Raw genomic sequence first — 20093 nt, 5'->3', positions numbered from 1 at the left:
CGCAAAATAAAAATAAAGACTGCCAATCCGCGTGTAGCGCAGACACGAACCTAGTATAGATAATGAGATGTGTGGTGCAGTCTACACCAAATTGCTATGCAAGGATTATGAGTGTTGAGATGGAAGCAGGATTGTCCTCATCCCCAAGACCAAATGTAGTTGTGGGAGACTCCAAAGAACAGTTTATCAAAACATAAAATATGGATATGTGCAAAATTGAATTAGAATCACGTTTATCATATTGAAGGTAGTAGTAAGGTTGATCTAAAATAGTTTATTTTAATAATTTCATTTTATTTAAACTATTATTATAGTTTGGACCCTCTATTATTCATTTTAATTGTCAGTGTAGAGTAAAATTTTCATTTCAAAATAAATATCATTTTAGAATTCAATGCAAAATTTATTAATTTTATATGATATATGATTCTTGTATTCTTCTGTTTATTTTTCTAATTAAATATGGTTAGACATATAGTTAATGATATTTTTATTTTTAAAATATACAAAATCAAGAAACTTATTAATTTGTGTACATAAATTAAAAAAAACAATTAATTATAAGGTAGGGAGTAGTATCTTTTTTTCTGTCAAATAGTTTACAGTAACTTGGAATCTTATCCATCTGTTTTTTTTTGGAAAAATCTTATCCATCTGTTATGTTACACTTATTAGATATTAGTTAGAAGAATTTTTTTAACTGAGAAAAAAATTACAATCAATATTTTAAAATTTTGAATCTCATCCCTAAAATATTTCTATAAATTAAGGCAAGTCTCTGAAAAAACGTTTTATAATTTTTAGTAACTTGGAAGCTTATCCATCTCTATAATATTATTTGAGAAGTCAGTTTCCTATGTGTCGTGCTCACGTTAATTCTCACGATGGTTGATTACATTGATACCCTTAATGAATTTAAAATATTACATTTAAATACTATTATTGAATTTTTATTTAGTTTCCTTTTTAAAATTTTCCAAATAACATATATAATAAAAAGGAAAAAAATCATAAAATTAAAGAAAAAATTCAAAAACGAAAATATTTGTGTATATAATATGATTTCATTAAAAAAGAAAAGTTCACAAAATAGAAATATTCCATTTAAAAATATTTTTAATAACATAAAATATATTTTGAAGTAATAAAATATTTCTTTATATCTCTATTTTCTTAAATAAAAATATATATTTGTATATAATGTGATTTCATAAAACAAAATTCACACAGATAATTTTGATATTAGAAAAAAGAAATATTATTTCTTTTAAAACATAATTTTAAACAATACAAAAATATATTTTTAGAGTAAAAGATATAATTATTATATACATAACTATTTGCTTAGATGATTACATAAAATAATTTAAGTAACCCAAACTAATATGTGTTTGATTGACACAAAAATAGTTTATAATTAATTAGTATTATTGAATTTTTTTTATTTTTTTTTCACATATTTATTTGACTATAATATCTTTAAACTACAGCAAAAATGTTTTTTTATAAATTATATCTTATTTATATAAAAAGATTTCTAAAATATTAATTGTGTAATTTGGAATAAGACATTTTAGTTTATTTTTTTATTTTATTATAAGAACAATATATCTTAAGTTATACATAATCTTCCTCAAATATATTTACATCCAAGACAACAATCAACGTAAATGTAAATAAGAAAATAGTCATAATTTTAATATATTTAATATAAAATATTATAATTTAATTCAGAGAAATAGATGCAATCCAATATACCCAAATGATAACTAAATCAACTGTAAAAACAAAAAAAATCGATTAGATATAACATATCTAAAATCATATGTCTAATTAAAGTAAAATAATATTATTAATATAACTTATGCATACAAATTATAAATTAATTTTAAATTAAAAGTGAATAACAATTAATTATTATAGTATATTTTCTTATAAATATTTATACCCGTGCATGAGCACGGGAAAATCACCTAGTTTATTAATATATAATTAGATTTGATAGAATAAGCTTTTTAACTGAGAAAAGCTTCCACTCGGGATTTTTTATCATTTTATTTTGGGGTTTCCAGAAATCTAAAACAAATATTATCATTGATCTTATCTGATAAATTTAATTTGGAATGATTAGTTGCATCGGTCAGGTGAGTTATTGAGTAAAATTGGTCAATTCAGCCTATTTTTCGTTTATAGATTGGGTGAACTTATGGTCTAAATCTTACAAAAATTATAGACCAAACCACGATTATGATGACACAAGCCTAATTCTGGATGAAGGTTATGAGTTATTATTTTCAACTCATTTGAACGTCCAAAATAGGGTTTATCTGTAGGCTGTACCTCCACCCGGAAATTAGGCTTGTGTCATCATTGATCCGGGTTTAACCCTTCTTTCTAAATTTTTTTTTTTCCAAAAAAACCACGATTATACAGATGTTTGTCTTTATTTTTATTATTTTAAGTAAAAAAATATTTTTCATGATTAGTAATATATATATATATATATATATTTAACATATACCTAAAAGTTTGTTTTTATAATTAGTGTATGTCTAAGTAAAATCTTTAACATATTTAGTAAATGTTATTTTATTTTCAACAAAATATATCGTGTGAATATAATAATTTATTTATTGTTTCAAATTGTCATTATACAAAAGATGTCATCTTCACAACAATTTGAACGTGTTATCGCCGTATCGCCCTGATTTGTTTTAGGATGGTGGAGATTTTTATTTGTTAAGGTGTTACTTTTTCTCTCAATCAAACATATCAATTTTAGTGACAACAATTAAGGTAATTAACTTAGTCTTCTTGAGCAATAAGAAAATTTTGTAAATACCAATATCTTCCGTCGGCAAGTTATAGAAACAACAAACAAAAAGAAGGAAACTTATTACTTGCTGAATACTCAACCACAATTTTCGATACGACAAATATTATCTTTAATTCACTTTCTTCCTTCAATTTCATCATCATCTTCTTCTTCTTTTGGTTCTCTCTGTGACTCTGTTTTGTGGATGAGCTAGAGTTACTGTCAATAATGAATACAGAAGACGCAAAGACGGAGGAGACTTCATCGATCACAAGCGGTGGTTTCTTGCCTTTCAAGAAACGCATGAGTCATCTTAACAACCCACCGAACAGTGCCCTAGAGGTTGCCTTGCCAGGCAAGGTAAAGTACAAAGGAGTGGTTCAACAACAGAACGGTCACTGGGGCGCTCAGATATACGCAGACCACAGAAGGATCTGGCTCGGCACTTTCAGATCCGCCGCTGAAGCCGCCGCGGCTTACGACAGCGCATCCATCAAGATCCGAACCTACGACGCTAACACGCACCGGAACTTCCCTTGGAGTGAGTACACGATCCACGAACCGGCCTTTCAGAACGAACACACAACCGAAGGAGTGTTGAGCATGATCAAAGACGGTACTTACCAACGCAGATATAGTGAGTTTTCCAAGAAGATCCAATCCAAGATTGCCAAGAGATGCAACGTTGTGGGGTCGAAAGAGGATCAAGAATCGAGCAAGCGTTTCTCGTGCACGGAGCTGTTTAGGAAGGAGCTGACACCGAGCGATGTAGGGAAGCTCAACAGGCTTGTGATACCTAAGAAGTATGCAGTGAAGTATTTGCCTTTTATAAGGGATGATCGAGACGACGAGAGAGAAGAGGGAGGGATAGGAGAAGATGTTGAGGTTGTGTTTTACGACAGGGCGATGAGACAGTGGAAGTTTAGGTATTGTTACTGGAGAAGTAGCCAGAGCTTTGTGTTGACCAGAGGATGGATTGGTTTCGTCAAGGAGAAGAGCCTCCAGGAGAAAGATGTGATCGTCTTTTACACTTGCAAGACGTTGGAAGGAGGTCAAAGCAAGAACTTCTTGATGATCGATGTTCACTGCTCTTCGGACGATGGTTCTGCTGTCCGTGATGATGAGGAAGGAAACGAGACTGTTCGTAACAGTTCTGAGGGAGAAGTCAAAACAGAAGGAGAAGAAGAAACCAAATCAGTGGAGAACAAAGAAGGGTTTATGTTGTTTGGTGTTAGGATTCAATAGCTACTTTGTTCTTAGAGACTTCTGTTTCATAACTAAACTAGAGTTTTTCTTTCTTTCTGTTTAGATGTCACGTTGTACCTTTTTTTTGAACTTCAATACTTGATAAGATTGGTAACTAATATAAGACAAACTATAGTGATTCAGTTGGTTAAAGGATCTATAAATCAAATCATCTTATCATTGTTTTCTTAATATATACGAATAAAAGTGTAAGATACGAAGTTCGATACCACTAGAAAGATCTTTCTGGGGAGGTTAAGCTCCACTGATGCCAAATTGCAAACTGAGTCACACTGCAAATAGATCCAAAATTAAGGAAAATCAAAACAACATCAGATGAAATAGTGAAAATAGTTTCATAATCCATTGCGGTTTGTGGATTCTTTTTCTGGGACCGCATATAACAAAAGAAATAAATGGAACGGATAAATTTTTAAAATACAAAATTGAAATTTATGAATTATTTTCTTGTAAAAAAATTAAAAGTTCAAAATCTAGTTGCTTTCGGTAAAAAAATATTGATTGGTAAAAGAAATTGTAATAGAAAGCATGTTACAAAAAAATTGTAAAAGTTATTGTTTTATTTATTTATAATTTTTTGAATGGTGGAATATAGAATAGCTTAACGACTTATTTTTGACAAAAAAAAAGCTTAACGTCTTATTTATTTTATTTATATTCGTGATTTGATAGCAACAGAAAAGAGAGTAAAACATAAAGAGAAAAAATGTTACAATTTCAGTAAATAAAATCCGGGAAGTAAAATTTTATATCATGTAAAAGTGTTTTTCTTTTGCATCTGAGAAAGGATTTGTTGACCACAAGAAAAGAAACAAAATTGTTCTGTTCTTGATTTTCTTGGCTGACGTATAATAATTACACCAGCTCTTCGTAAATTGGAAACTAATGTTTTGACGTTTTAGTTTGACTAAATATTACTAACTCCATTCCTGAAAATAAAATTTTTTAGACTTTAATTTTGTTCCATAATAATAAAGTTTCTATATTTTTAAGATATTTTTAGATTTTTTTAAAACATGTTAATTGAAAGCAATTGAATTGACTAAATATTATTGGTTCATAGTTATTGGAAAATGTATAATAAATATAAATAAAAAATTTAATTGAAAACATTGATTGTTTTTTTAATATGCGTGAATTGTCTAAAAAATCTTATTTTCAGGAACGGAGGGAATATTAATTCTGTTCGTTTCATTTAGTTTTTACGTTCAATTTTATATATGTTGGTTTGAACTAAATTTAAAAGAGAAACAGTTGGAGTTTATATCTCTCAAAAGTTACATAATAAGTTTTATTCTATAAATTTGGATAATATATGATTTATATATCATATTACAATTTGTTTTTATATTTTTTTTGTCAAATATGACATACAACTTGATTCTAAATACAAAAGCTTGAATCATATGCAAAAATAATTCAAAAAGTCATTGAAATTACAATCGGCTTTTTGTGACAAAAAATACAAATTTGTTTTTACGTTTATAATTCCAGTAAATCTTCTGGATAGACGACTTTTGTAAAAAACATAAATAACACATCTCGGTAATATTAATATCAAAATTATTATTTTGAAAGTAAAATTTTAAATAATATCATAGAGATATTGGCCATTTGATAGTTAACAGAAAAAAAGAGAGTAATAATATGAAGAAGAAAACAATGACATAAATTTAGAAAAACAAAAATTACAAGTAGAGAGATTTACCATGTAAAAGAGTTTTTATTCTCAACCATCTGAAATTTTTTTTTTTCAAAAAATAAAAACCATCTGAAAGAAAAAGAATTTAGAGAAAAAAGTTACGACAAAAAAAAATGGTTCTTTTCTTGGTTGCCTTGGGTTGTCTTTACGTAACGAGACGAAAGGAAGCAAGTAATCTAATGAGCAAAAACGGCAACCACCCCACCATAAAAATCTAATTGTATTTTTTCTCAGTTTTCCAGAATCAGATCTCTTTCTCTGACCCCAACGCCAACGGTGAGTCCTTTCTTATCTAACTTTCAATCTTTCACACGTGTTTATGCCTTGTGTATTTGGTGGATGGATCCAACAACAAGTTTCTGATTGAGAGTTGTTTGCTTTAGTCGTGTTTGGTGTTCATACTCATCTGGGTAATTCATAAAAATGCAAACTTTCACATCTTCATTTCTGATTTGGTTGCCATTTGAATCTATGTTTCTTGATTCATAATACTTTGGTTTGGTGGTATATTAGATTCAATCAAGACTCTTCATTTTAGCTTATCTTCTCTGATTAAAAGAACTTGTCTTTTTGTTTCTGTTGATAATGGTTCTTGGTTAAATGAAACAGCTATGGATTTTATTAGATTCTTGACTAATTGAGATTTTTTTTTGTTTCTTGGGAATGCAAGTAGGCTTTTTCTTGCTAGTTTGAGATTGTATAATGGAAGGAATCATTGTGAGGAGAGTTATACCATCTGACAACAGTTGTCTCTTCAACGCAATCGGGTAATCTTAAGAAGAGATGTTTTGAGGCTTGTGTTTATTTTTATGAGGATTCTCTCTTCTTCTTTTTTTTTGTTTACAGTTATGTCATGGACAAGGACAAGAAGAAAGCTCCTGAGCTAAGACAGGTTCTTAGCTTCTTTGATCTATTAAAAGTTAGCTGTATTCATTGTCTAGCTTCTTTCTTTTTTCTTGAGTTTGTAGTTATCCGCTTCCTATGGTATCTAAAGCTTTGTGTTTAGCTGCGTTCAATGTTTGTTTATATTCACTTGAAAACAATCAAAAAGTAGTAATACTTAGGGTAGATTAATGTTGTTCCCATGTGAATTGAGTATTTGAAGCAACCAGCTTTGGTGACTTTCCAGATAATAAGAGATAAGCTTGGTGCTGTTATGCTTTAGGTGATAGCTGCTGCAGTTGCAAGCGACAAGGAGAAGTATAACGAAGCATTTCTTGGGAAGCAAAATGAAGAATATTGTGCTTGGATTCTCAATCCGGAGAAGTGGGGAGGTTTCTCTTTTTGCCTTACATTGTTCAACATTCTCTCCATAAGTTGTATTTAAAATGAGGCAAGATATAATATATGTGCAGTAAAATGTCTATTTGGTTCATGATGTTTGTGTGTTTGTGTTAGGTGCGATTGAGCTTTCGATATTAGCAGACTATTATGGTCGAGAAATTGCAGCTTATGATATTCAAACCAGTCGATGTGACCTGTATGGACAGGTATCATACTAACTCTCAAAACATTCAAATTCTGCAAAGATTTAAGTATTAAAACAGTAGCTATTAATCTACTTTGCAGACCAAAAACTACAGCGAAAGAGTTATGCTGATCTATGACGGTCTTCACTATGATGCTCTCGCTGTAAGTTTGATATATATTTTTGAAAGAAGGTAACTTGATAATCAAACTGGTAGCTTAAGTATTTTTCCTATTGCAATTTTTTTTTTTTGTAGTTGTCTCCATTTGAAGATGCTGAGGAAGACTTTGATATGACTATATTTCCAGTTGGTAAAGATAGATCCATTGGGGCCATTGAAGGGCTTGTTCTAAATCTAGTAAAGGACCAACAAAGGTAGATAATGTGTTATTAGCTATAGTGTTGTTAAAAATGTGGCTTATAAAAGCAAGAGTAAGCCCTTTTGAGTTTGGTTTTATATCATCTGTTTCAGGAAAAGGAGTTACACAGATACTGCAAACTTCACTCTGCGTTGTGGTGTTTGCCAAATTGGTGTTATTGGACAAAAGGTCATTTGCTTTTTTTTCTTTTAATCGCTTACTGATTTATATGTACTTCATAGATCAATAGAGCTTGAATTGGTGAAATATGTAACTGAAACAGGAAGCTGTGGAGCATGCTCAGGCAACTGGTCATGTCAACTTCCAAGAATACCATTAAGGGAATGATTTGATTATAATTTTATGTTGTCAACAAATTCAAATTCAAATTCAGTCTGTTGTACAATTCATATTGTGTTGTTTTCTTTCTTTAGATGTATCCTATCTTCAAGAGGAGCATCATTGTTGTCTCACCAATAATGTCATGAAAATTTGGACATATTTGTCTTCATTTTCTCTTTGGTTCAAAATAATAACATTCCACACGTGTTCAGTCAGAGTCAGAGCAGCTTTTACCCTTTTTACTGCTGGGACATCAGATTTGTTCCTCCTCCTTTTTTTTTAGCACCAAACACATAATATTTCTTTTAGTTGTTTTAAAATGTACCAATTTTAGAAAACAAAAACAACAGAATTATAGTAATTATTATGCTATAGATTCGATTATGTAATCAATTTTGTAGTAGATTTATAAATTTAATGGTGACTTTCTTATAATCTCTACCATAAAGTGCTAAAAATAGTATAATTTTTTGAAAATAGAAGCAACAAAATTATAATTACTAATAACTAACATTTGCGAGATGTCTAAGTTTGATATGTTAATTAGGTGCATGCTATTGATTTTGACATAATGTAATAACTAACATTTATACCAATTATTATCCGGTTCTGCCCCTTCTTCCTGTAATCATCCAGTGATTTTTGTCTTGTTAGAGATGATGTGGCCAAAACAAATATATAGTGAATGAAAAACTTACGTATGATGTTAACTAAATAAGATGTGGCCAAAATTTAATACACACTATTAACAACGACAGTACCAAAATATTCCACATCACTGTCTTACCTCTAATTAGTAAATATATCATAATCAAAAAACTATAAACCAAATATAATATATAATTTTTATTATATATTTAAAATTTATCAGCCATAATATAAAACATACATATTAAACTTTATCCATCCACTCAAATATTAGTCTCTAGACAAATCATCTAGTTACTAAATCTAAACTCAAATAACTGAAATATAAATCCAAATAAAATTTATATAAAATGCTGCCAATTTTCTCAACGTAACCACATAGTATAGAAACTTTATAAATGGTATATAAAGATTAACTCAGGCCCAACTTCTAAATACTAAACCCTAAATTGTGATACCTTTACTCCTTTCACCGTCGTTATTCTTTCTATCAATAATTCAGGGGACTTCAGTACCATTTATGGTAACCTTACATAAATAACTACATTAAAAATACATACTACATCATACCATTCTAAACCCTAAACCCAAACTCACAATTTAAATCGTCCCACTATTCAAAACTAAACCCTAACCCCCTTTTGGATTAGTGAACCCATGGGCAAATATTTACAGTGTATGTAGTGGAATGGTATAGTAACTAAAGTAACAAATACTATTTCATATAGTATTCTGTTTGGAGTCTTCCTTTGTAATAAGTGTAACATTTCGCTGACCGGGAAAAATATCATAAATTATTATACCATATCCTAATATGAACATGTCATATATTTGGAAAACTATACCCCTTATGGATTAGTGTACTCATGGACAAATATTTATGTTTTATGTATATTAAATGGTATAGTAACTATTGAAATACTATTTCTTATAGTATTCTATTTAGAGTCTAGTGAGTAATATATATCATCTTATGTTATGGCATCTTTTATGGTGCCCCCAAATTTGAAATGCCAATCTCTTATGGGTTTCCAAAGTCTCATATTTCGTAATTTCATAATTCTTTTTTTTCTACACCCAAACTCTCAAATTAAATCATCTCCACTCTTCAAAACTAAACCCTAACTCCCTCTATGGATTAGTGAACCCATGAACAAATATTTAAGTTATATGAAGCTTAAATGGTATATTGTCTAATGAATAGAATATTATTTCATATAGTATTCCACTTGGAGTCCTCCTGTGTAATAGGTTTATAAATTACATATCCTAAACTCTAAACACAAATCTCAAAATCTAATACTGGCCTCAAATTCACCTTTATTACTCTAAATACTAAACCTTAATCACTAATTAGTAAAAACCCTAAAGTCAATTATAAACTCTAAATCCAGATGATAAAACTATACCCTAACAATTTCCCCTGTTTTTAAATATTGACAGTCAGTCATCAGATTATTACATTTTTACAAAATAGTATATAAATATATCTCAAATAGTATGGTAATTTTACAAAACTAGCTGCATTACAAAATAATTAGTATACTATTTCGTTCGCAGAATATAGTATAGAATGCGAGTTCATCTTCTTCAGTTCTTCTTTTTTCAAATGTGCTGATACACTTTCATTTCGTTCATCTTCGCTATTCTTCATTACCATATATATAAATATCATTTTTATCTCCTTTTCTTTCTTCGACACAGAAACGCTTCTACTGGTCTTCCATCGTAATTTTTCACCATTGAATCACTAAAACATAAACAAAACAGAGTAAAAAATAGAACAGAAACAGAAATAAATTATAAGAACAGAAACATAAACACAATATAAAAATAAAAACAGAAACAAGTATAGAAACAAAAATAAAAACATGTTAAAAAGCGTGATGTCACTTCATTCTCTACGGTGCCATCTTCTCCTCTAAATTCAATTTAGTACGCCCAGAATATTTATTTCTTCCTGTGTTTGAGATAAACTGGTGTGTGTTTGTACGTATGAAGAAAAAACAAAGATATGGTGAAAAGAGGAAGAAGAAGAGAAAATGTGTATCAATGGTGACCACACTTTAGTATATTGTTTATTGAATATTTATTTGAATAAATAATTTTTAGCAGGTCACACAGGTCATAATTGAAGGATAATATGGCAATTATGTATATTATGCACAGTATATATCGATTTTCTAGGAATTTTAGATAGTGAACTAATTATCTTTTGTTTGAAGGTTATAGAGCCCAATTTCCCTTTTAAAATGTACCAATTTTAGAAAACAAAAACAACAGAATTATAGTAATTATTATGCTATAGATTCGATTATGTAATCAATTTTGTAGTAGATTTATAAATTTAATGGTGACTTTCTAATAATCTCTACCATAAAGTGCTAAAAATAGTATAATTTTTTGAAAATAGAAGCAACAAAATTATAATTACTAAGCTACAGATTTGAATACATTTGTAGCAAATTAATTATAGTTTGATAAATAAGTTTTTCAGGAACATTTAGCCTATCTTACTCTGCCAAAGAGTAATGGTGTGACATTCAGATCTCTACCATAAATTGCAACGTGAATATATTATATAATCTAATGAATATGTTTCTAAGGAACATTCTCTTACTCTGCTAAAAGGTTTATCTTCCATGAGATAACAATATTATAGTACACAGTTTTGCTTAATTGCTAATGACCAAAGGACATACATAAATCTAAAACTCCAGTCTTGCTTGCTGGCTTCTGACTGCTTCACCGGAACATTTATTACTTCGTACAGAATCACAGCCCGGTGAGAGATCAGATTCTGTCTCCTAGATCTTCTGCTTAAGGACATGCTTCAACTGAACTTTTTGGCTTTCAATTCTTGCTTCAATGAGTTTTGCCTTCAAACTATGCTTCTGCGCACCTCTAGGCCATTCTATGCAACCTTTCATTCCTCCTCGGTTCACATGAGGATGGCTTGCAGATTCAGGTGAAGAGCTCCATTGTCCAACCAGATCCATCATCGGGCTGAACCCTCCTTTGCTCGAGCCTCTCTCTGGTGATGAAACCATTCCCACGCTTGATTTCCTCCCATTTGAAACCCTTCCTCCGTTCATACCTTCCATTGATATCACCTTGAAGCTGTTACTGTCTCTATCTCCTCCATTGTTGCTTGCACCTGATGATCTCCACAGTTTTGCTATTGATGAAACCTTTTTGGTTGACCGTCTTGGAACAGAACACACTTCGCTTATCTCTGTAGTCGGAGTCATCATTGTCTCTTCCCAACCTTTCCCCAAGAACTCTGTCCCACCGCTTGACGCGTTGCTCTCCCGGTGATGGTGGTTGTTCACCGAAGGTATGCTTCCATCCGGTGAGTAACTAGATCCTTGTTCCTCCACGTGGCTCACTGTCTCCCATCCGCTATCATCATCTTCATTCTGGTGAGTAAGAGCATCTGAATGTCTCCCTTTTGGACTGTACGCAACAGGTTTCTCCATTTCTTTGTCTTGTCCCTCACCAAGATTCATCTCTTCCAACATAGTGAAGATATCATCAGGGTTTGCAGGCTCATACGTAAACTCCTTGATCTCTTGGATATCAACAGAAGCAGCGGTCTCTCTTAACAGCTCTGCCTCTCTCACCTCTTTCACATCTGTAATAACATCATCTCTTGACTTAAGGAAAGACTCCAAACCTGCTACAAGCTTGTTCATCTGTGAGTACCTCTCCTCTAACGCTACTTTCGCATCAATAAGCTTCATCTGAACACGCTCCTCACGCCAAACCTCAGCCATCTGCAGCATTCTTCTCTCATCGTCAACTTCTTCTCTGAGGCTCATTGATTCTCTCTTCAACGCTTCGATCTCAGCTTTGTCTTCTCCTATCTCCTTAGCGAGTTCATCACAAACTTCCTCGATCAGCTCCCTAGCCTTCCTTTCCTTTTCGAAGTCCTGCATGTAACGCTTCGCAGCTAGCTTGGAATCCGCAAGCTCGTTGACTAGTTTATGATTCACGATCTCTAATCTCTGACGAGTTTTCTTCTCCCTGCTCATATCAGCTTTCATGTCGTCGATGATTGCACGGACCTTCTCGTGCTCTCTGCTCCTCCAAGCAGCTCTCTCCTCGCTGACTTTCCTCAAAAACTGCTCGAGTTTCTTCTTGTGAGACCGCTTCTCGCTCTCGAGTTCCTCAATGCGAGCATGTGCTTCCTCCAGCTCTGTTTCGAGGGAAGTGACCAGTGATACAGCGTTCACTTGTTGATCAATACGCTTCATGTTGCTGTAGATTTGGTGTACTTCTTCCGTTGTGTCCATGCAGACAGGATCCCACTTTGTCGCCCCTTCCATCGCCGAGTGGGGAAATGGCATTGAAGGCTCGAGCTAACAACAACAATACAGAATTTGAGGTCAAGAAACCATAAATAACTTGCAAGAAATAATCAAAACAATAAAGAAACCATAAGGACTTAAACAAGGAAAGCCAAACAGGATCTGGACATAACTAGATGAAATAAATCTACTTGGTCTCCAAATATAAGTGGCTAATATTTTATAGATCATTCAGCTCCAAAATTGATTACAAATTTTTATGTGTATAATCATTTAGCCTCTTGTCCATAACTGGTCCTGAACAGAAGATATGTAAAGAGCTATATATGCATATATCAATGGTAACAGTAATACCAAAAAGGTAAATACTGACCAAGCTCTCAAACTCTCAACTTCATAATCCCAATCTCATTTTAAAGTTTTTTTTTTGGCTTCAATTTGCAGGCTTGGAATAAATGTAAAGAGTTCCATGCATATGTATACACGGTAACAGTTACATAGATCTATTCATTAAGCTAAAAGACTTAGAAGATATTTGAGAAGATGAACAACACACCGTACACAAGAATCCATTCTTTGTGGTAGCAACAGTGCTAGGATTCTGTCTTATCCTGTTGTTTGAGCCACCAGAAGGTTTGTCGCTATGGTGATAAAGATATGGAACACCTCCCTGCAGAAGGAACACCAAAGATAAGAGTTTTTTAAAAAAAAACAGGACAACAAGATTTCCTCCTTTAAAAAAAAAGACAACAAGATGAGCTTTAAGACAGAACACACATCAGATCTTTCACTAAAGACAACTGTTTTGAGAGACAAGTAAAAAAAAAAACATTGAGAAATTAAAATTTGTTACCTGAAACCCTAATCCCTCTTTCACCTTCCTCTCTCCGCCGCTAACCACCGCGTCTGGAACCTGCAACCGCCATAGCCCGGCGGCGAGTTTCCTAACCGAGACCGGCCGAGTTGTTTTCCTCCGATCCTTGCGGCGCGTACTAGTCTCTCTCTCATCCTCGTAATCATCGTCTTCTTCTTCAACAACAACGCCGCCTCTCTCTGTTTTCCGATCCTCGACTTTCCATTTCAGAAGAGGAGTCTCCGGCCGGCTTCTTCTCCCGCCGGGAGCGGCGGATCTTCGCTGACGTGTCAAGCTCGGGTTCCTAGCTCTGCGTTTAGTGACTGTGGTAGCTCTCTGTATAGCCCTGAGATCTGGAGGGTTGGTGAAAAGATTGGTCTCGGGGTTTGAGGTCGGTAATGTCGCCGTCGGATACGGCTTTCCGGTGACTTTCATCTGCTCTTAATCACCATCACCGACCAAAGTCTCTGTGGAAAGGGAGAAACGAGAAAGCTCGAGAATCAAATGCGTCACGGAGAGAGAGAAAAGGAGAGAGCTCGTGAAGCGAAGTTGCTTTGTTGGGTAAGTCGTCTTGTGACTGAAACAAGAGAGAAGAGAGGAGAAGAGGAGGAGATGAGCTGTGTGTGTGTGTATACGTATATTTGCAAAACCCCATGCGTATTTTGGTCAACGGTAGAAGACGACACGACGTCGTATCGAAGGAGAGTAGAACGAACGCGCGTATTTGCGCGTTTTCATTAGTGAGAAGCTCTTGCTTGGTGGTGCGTGTTGCAGAGAGACGTTGGGAATATATGATTAAATAATTATAAAAAACATTTGTTTTCTTACAAATAAATAATTGAGGTACGTATTTCCTTTATTTTTAATAAATATTGGCACCTAAAATATTTATGTAATACCAAAATAATGGAATGGATATTGAATTGTGGATTGTTAACGTATGGTTTAAATAATATATATATACTTTATGAACATGCAATGCATAAACTTAAAGATCATTTTTTTTATCAATTGTTAAGGAATCTTTAATTAATAAAATATTAGTAAAATAAAAAAATGAAAGAGAGATGTTTATTTGAGAATCTTGATAAAAGATAGAAGATGCTTTATGTTTTCTTCGTTTAACCTTTTTATCCTTTAAGTTTTAAGTATTTTAGATTTAAGATAAAATTGTTATTATTATAGTAGTGAAATACTTCTAAAAATATAGTAGCATTAATAATGCACTTGGTCAATTTAACTAGATCTCAGCTTTTTTTGCTTCCGTAGCTAAGGTATATAAAAAGGTTTTGACTAGAAAACAAACAAAGAGACGACGAAGACATCAAAGGGTATCCTAGGCGGAGATGTCGGCTCATTGGATTCACCAGCCTAAGGCCACATGACCTAAATGTCTTTTACCTTCTTTTACTTTGTTTAATGGTTTGTATCTTCTTTTCTAGTTTTCTTCTGTTTCATTTGATTCGGATTTGTATACGTGATACGTTTGTGCCTCTCTTGTTCTCTTTGTTCATGTTTTCGGTTTTTAAATGTTCGTTATATACTAACGAACATTTATGATTTTGTGAAATTAAATGTTAGTATATGATAACACCACCTAAACCGCTTCCAAACCTACTCATATTCAAGGTAATCGTATGATATTGCACAAATGTCTACTCAAATATAGATTGGATAGACCAACCAAGCAATGCACGTTGGGTTTCCCACCAAACTACTAGTATGGATTATACTCTATTATTCGTATTTATCTACCACTGTGATAATGAATTTTTATATGAACATGGAAACAAATGTAGATTAATGAGCCAGCCTCTTTAACTGTGCCATCTTTGGGTGCTTTACTTCCCAGTTCCCATGCTATTCCTTGTTCTTGGTGTGTGTCTTTAATTTTTCTTGTTTCTAGTATTTCGGTTCATAGTTACTTGATTTTCATATTTCTTGAATTTCTTCTAATGCTAATCCTAGTCCCAAGTTCTATCACTGGACCCATTTCCACGTATTTGACACGTTAACACCTAGTGTAACAATCATATTCAATATTCCCAATAAATTTGATATTAATGATCATAAATAAATATGATGATGGTGATTTGCGTATAGTATTATTATTCTGGATAGAATTTCAAGTCTTACAAATAATTTTAGTGTCAATGAGGATTATCTGGAGTGATTGGAAAAAACAGTTGAGTTTAGAGTAAGATAGGATCATCAGAGTCCAAATTTGACAGTGAATGAGTAAAGTTATGTTGTACATGTAGAAAAGTTCTAAAGGCCTCCAAAAAAATTCTGAAAACTAACTAATTAATGCCCACATTGTATGTTAGTTTGGACTTTGGACTAACTCACTTTAGTGGCCTCCATGACCACCACCTCACTTTCATTTACTTTCTACTCTGAAATTAATTTATCTTGGAGAATGTAAAAAGGATTAGTAAGGCATCTCGTCCAAGGATTAAGCCTTCTACTTAATGTGAGGTGGTGGTTATGGTTGAAATGTTATAAAAGAATGGGTTTGAAAATCTCTCTTATGAAGTTCAACCGTATATGAATGCAGGTTATGAACCAAATGGGAAAAGCATTTATTTGCTCTTGCGATCAGCCGGATAGTTATTTTATGTCTCGTTTTCATGAACTGTGCCCTGTTATGGGCCAATCTCCTTATTAACCGTTCATTTTTCAAAATGTAACACCGCATAATATTCGGTAGCAAGAGTTATTTATCATATATTCGTGGGTTGATTGCACCTCCCAGTATTTCAACATTTGAATGTAGTAAGTAAACAATGAAAGAGTTGTAAAGACCTAAAGGACATTAGTATAACACTTTAGTTTTATCAATCTTAGTAGGATTCTAGCATGCTTGATAGGAACCTCGATCTTATGGCCTCATTTTCCTCTTCCACGAACTGTGTTCCATTCCATCTTTTGGTACTTTTGTGTAGGTTTGATCAACCTACTCTATCTTGACTCTCTTCTAAATTCATCCATTTTGTTCAGTAATATGAAAATCACTTTCCATATTACCATACTCTTGGATGAACTCGGAAGTGAGGGGTCATGTTTATAGGATCATTTCCTAAGAGTGTAGTACCCTCATTCATAATAATATCGGATGGAATATTGTCCATAATTTGGGAAGGAGTAGCATGAGCAGATGGTGAACCTGCTAGTGTAGAGGTTGTAGTAAACTTGGCGTACGGAGACGAAAGCAATGGAGCTGTCCTTATGGGAGTAAGCTACCTGAAAAGGGAACAAATCTGTAGTGGCTGAGTAAACTTCTGACTTTCGAATTGGAAAGAGAAAAGAGGAGGCTCGAGCACTTTTGCAGTTTTATATACCGTTGGAGAAGGCAAGATATTCATGATATCCTTAGCCATGTAGCTCGTTGGTGTCTCTTAATAGATTCAATGTTTTCTAACAAAGAGCCAATAGCAATCACATGAATCTCCACATCTTTTTGATCCTGCTTGCTTTCATTTGTTTAAAAATCTTTTCTTCTTTTAACAAACACTTTTTTGATTTATGACTTAGGTTTCCACATCATTCACAAGTTGATGGAATTCAAGACTAAATCACATCAACTAAGAATATATTACCAAGTTTATCGTCCAAAGCAATCTGTTTGGAAAAATTCTTGTCAAGCTCTATTTCCACCAAGATCCTGACATCTCCTATGTTGAAACAATCTAGCTTTGGTTTTTGAGTGAGCGTAGGCTCTCCTAAACCTAAAGCAATGTGAGAAAATTCTGGAATAACTGCTGATTGGAATATTATTTAGTCACCCAAGCAGGTACGGTGGAGATTTCAAGAATTTTTAATGAACCCACTTGATTCTAAGGAACTAAAAAAATTAAGCAATCATCTATATGCCAGACACTTCGCTGAATAATCCAATGCCTTGTCTCTTTGTGCGGAACATGGAAAAGGTAAGATGATTCTCCTAGTTTCTGTTTAATTTTTTTGCAACTTCTACCTTAGAGACGGTTTACAACAGCATGCATAAGAGCATCATTATTGGTGGGCAGAGACAAAAGCCCTTAGTTTTTTTTTTTTTTTTTTTTTGGTCATGAAAAATGGGCAGCCCTTATTTAGGGGCTTTTCCCTCATTCTTTGCCTCGGTCCCTTCCCCCTCTCCCTTAAGGGCTGACCCTAAGGGCTGCCAATAATGATGGTCTAATACCACCAGAGGGGCCTGAACACTGATAGAATTTCCCAGTTACACATTCTCTTATGTTCTCAGGGCCAAGTTGAAGTACCTTAGATGGGGTTATGATCTCTAGAGTGCCATCAAGTCTGAAAGTTGGTGTGGAAGCATGATACAAGTTTTTAGTAGCTGGGTTCATCGTTGCGGCCCATGGAAAACGAAGCGAACCATCTTCCTTTAGTTCCAGAGGCGGCAACTTCAAGACAGGAATGTTTGGCAAAGACAGTAGAGCTGCTTTCATCGAAGACTTCTTCTGCTTAAGGTTGTTTCCTTCCTTTAGAGAAGGCCATAAGGTTGTTTCCTTCCTTTAGCGAAGGCCATAAGTTGTAAATCTGGCTCTACACCAACTGGGGATCATAGTTATGAGGCAGAGCAGGCTCAGGTGGTGTGGACGGGGGAGAGAACTTGAACACAAGTTTTTTTGACCACACACTCAGATTAGGTACGATTTCTTGATGATCTCTGGATTACTTGGAGGAGTTTAATGAGATAGAACGATGGTTGTCAGAGAAACACCAGAGGGATCACCATCAGAAAGAGGCGCGTATCTTCAGAAACCGTGGTCAACAAAGAGGCTATAGCTTGAGGCTGAGAATTGAGATCTTCAAACTAGAAATAAAGTAGACTTCAGTCATTACCCTTGAATAAAAACAGTCGGAGATTAGGGTAAGTAAATTCGCCTTCGAAAGAAAATTTTGGGGCATGTACAACATACGCGATTTTAACGATATTGAGTCGCGATCTTTATAAGTGTTTGTTAGGCGGTACACAAACTATAGCGTCTATCCTCTCACAAATTATCTTATACAAAGCCTTTTTATTAAACTCGTATACTAGATATTTAAGCGGGATTTAGGCTTACATTTATTTTGTAAAATACTTTTTGCATGAATATATAAAATAAAAATTAAAAAGTAGTAAATCTACATATTTTGTATTTTTAAAACATAGTTAATAATTATAACACAAAACTTAAGAAAAAAGTTATACATTAACTTTTGAAAACTAAAAATAAAATATACTTTAAATCTAAATTTATCTATATAAAAATAACTTAACATAAATAAATGATTTCACAATAAAATAAAAATGTTAATAACATATAAAAAGAATAAAATAAATTTAATTTAAGTTTGAAAATATATCAAATTGATAGATTTAAATACATAAAATAAATAGTATTAATATAAGTAAAAATAGTTACAAATATATAATCATACTAATATTTTAATTTTTATATTTATGTTTAAATCCGTTTTTTTTGTAGGTTATGTTTAAATCTATTTAGACAGTATTCTGCATAAACGCTATTATGCGTTGAATTATTCAAATCTACATTAAATATTGTACAACATGAATACATGATACTATAATGGTGATCGCCTACATCTAGGCATATCTTCTTCTTTTTTCAATCTAGGCATATCTTAGAACGTAGAACACATAGTTTTTGTCTATTGTTCACTTAATTAGAAAACTTTGAATATCGATACGATAATCTCTATAATATTATTTGAGAACTCACTTTCATATATGTTGCGATCACGTTGATTCTGAGAATGGTTAATTACAAAAATAACCTTAATGAATATAAATTATATGTATAATATAATTATTAAGACTTTCTATTTTTCTTTTTTATTTTTTCATAATAGTATTTTAAAATAAATTTTTAGCCTTGGTTTCCTATTTATTATAGAGATACTTCTTTAAATTATATAAAAAGGAAATATTCATAAAATAAAATATTGAAGATATATATAGGAACGTGATCAAAACATTTTTTATAATAAAAATTGTTATTTAATGTCTCCTATTTACATAATAGCATTCTAAATTAGATTATTAGCTTTAGTTTCCTTTTTATAATGTTCTCTAAATTATATAAAAAGGAAATATACATAAAATAAAATATTGAACACCTATATATATATATATGAAAATGATTCAAAACATTTGTAAAAAGTTATTTAATATATTTATTTTAAAATAAAATAATAACTTAAAAAAAACTGTCTTAAAAAGTTATACTATCTGAAAATTAGTTTCTAACTTTCATGATCACTTTAGTTCTTAAAATATTTTTTTTTTGTAGAATTAGTTCTTAAAATAATTAGTACACT

General features: G+C 32.4%; 3 protein-coding genes across 4 annotated transcripts; 2 read left to right on the top strand and 1 right to left on the bottom strand.

Moving 5' to 3' along the window:
- The first annotated feature begins 2760 nt into the window (after positions 1-2760).
- On the top strand, positions 2761-4130 carry LOC108858205 (AP2/ERF and B3 domain-containing transcription factor At1g51120-like). The gene has a single exon (XM_018632167.2). It carries the CDS (start codon positions 3044-3046, stop codon positions 4058-4060), a length of 1017 nt encoding a protein of 338 aa, XP_018487669.2. The 5' UTR covers positions 2761-3043; the 3' UTR covers positions 4061-4130.
- Positions 4131-5898: 1768 nt separating this feature from the next.
- LOC108833528 (OVARIAN TUMOR DOMAIN-containing deubiquitinating enzyme 2) lies at positions 5899-8167 on the top strand. Of its 2 annotated transcripts, none has more exons than XM_018606937.2 (9): positions 5899-6059; positions 6457-6550; positions 6630-6675; positions 6949-7057; positions 7182-7273; positions 7353-7415; positions 7508-7626; positions 7724-7799; positions 7894-8167. In XM_018606937.2, the coding sequence occupies exons 2-9, from the start codon at positions 6486-6488 to the stop codon at positions 7948-7950; spliced, it is 627 nt and encodes a 208-aa protein (XP_018462439.1). In that variant the 5' UTR covers positions 5899-6059; positions 6457-6485; the 3' UTR covers positions 7951-8167. The 2 variants fall into 2 exon arrangements, with proteins under 2 accessions (XP_018462439.1, XP_018462440.1); XM_018606938.2 differs by lacking the exon at positions 5899-6059 and adding an exon at positions 6078-6193.
- A 2992-nt stretch (positions 8168-11159) lies between these two features.
- LOC108833529 (uncharacterized) lies at positions 11160-14394 on the bottom strand. The gene is made up of 3 exons (XM_018606939.2): positions 13764-14394; positions 13467-13580; positions 11160-12961 (listed from the first exon to the last, which is right to left on the bottom strand). The coding sequence occupies exons 1-3, from the start codon at positions 14196-14198 to the stop codon at positions 11408-11410; spliced, it is 2103 nt and encodes a 700-aa protein (XP_018462441.1). The 5' UTR covers positions 14199-14394; the 3' UTR covers positions 11160-11407.
- Positions 14395-20093: the final 5699 nt, after the last annotated feature.

Source organism: Raphanus sativus, chromosome 1 (assembly GCF_000801105.2).
Source record: "Raphanus sativus cultivar WK10039 chromosome 1, ASM80110v3, whole genome shotgun sequence".
In the NCBI taxonomy this organism is placed as follows: Eukaryota; Viridiplantae; Streptophyta; class Magnoliopsida; order Brassicales; family Brassicaceae; genus Raphanus; species Raphanus sativus.
This window is presented reverse-complemented; position numbering and strand designations above follow the sequence as displayed.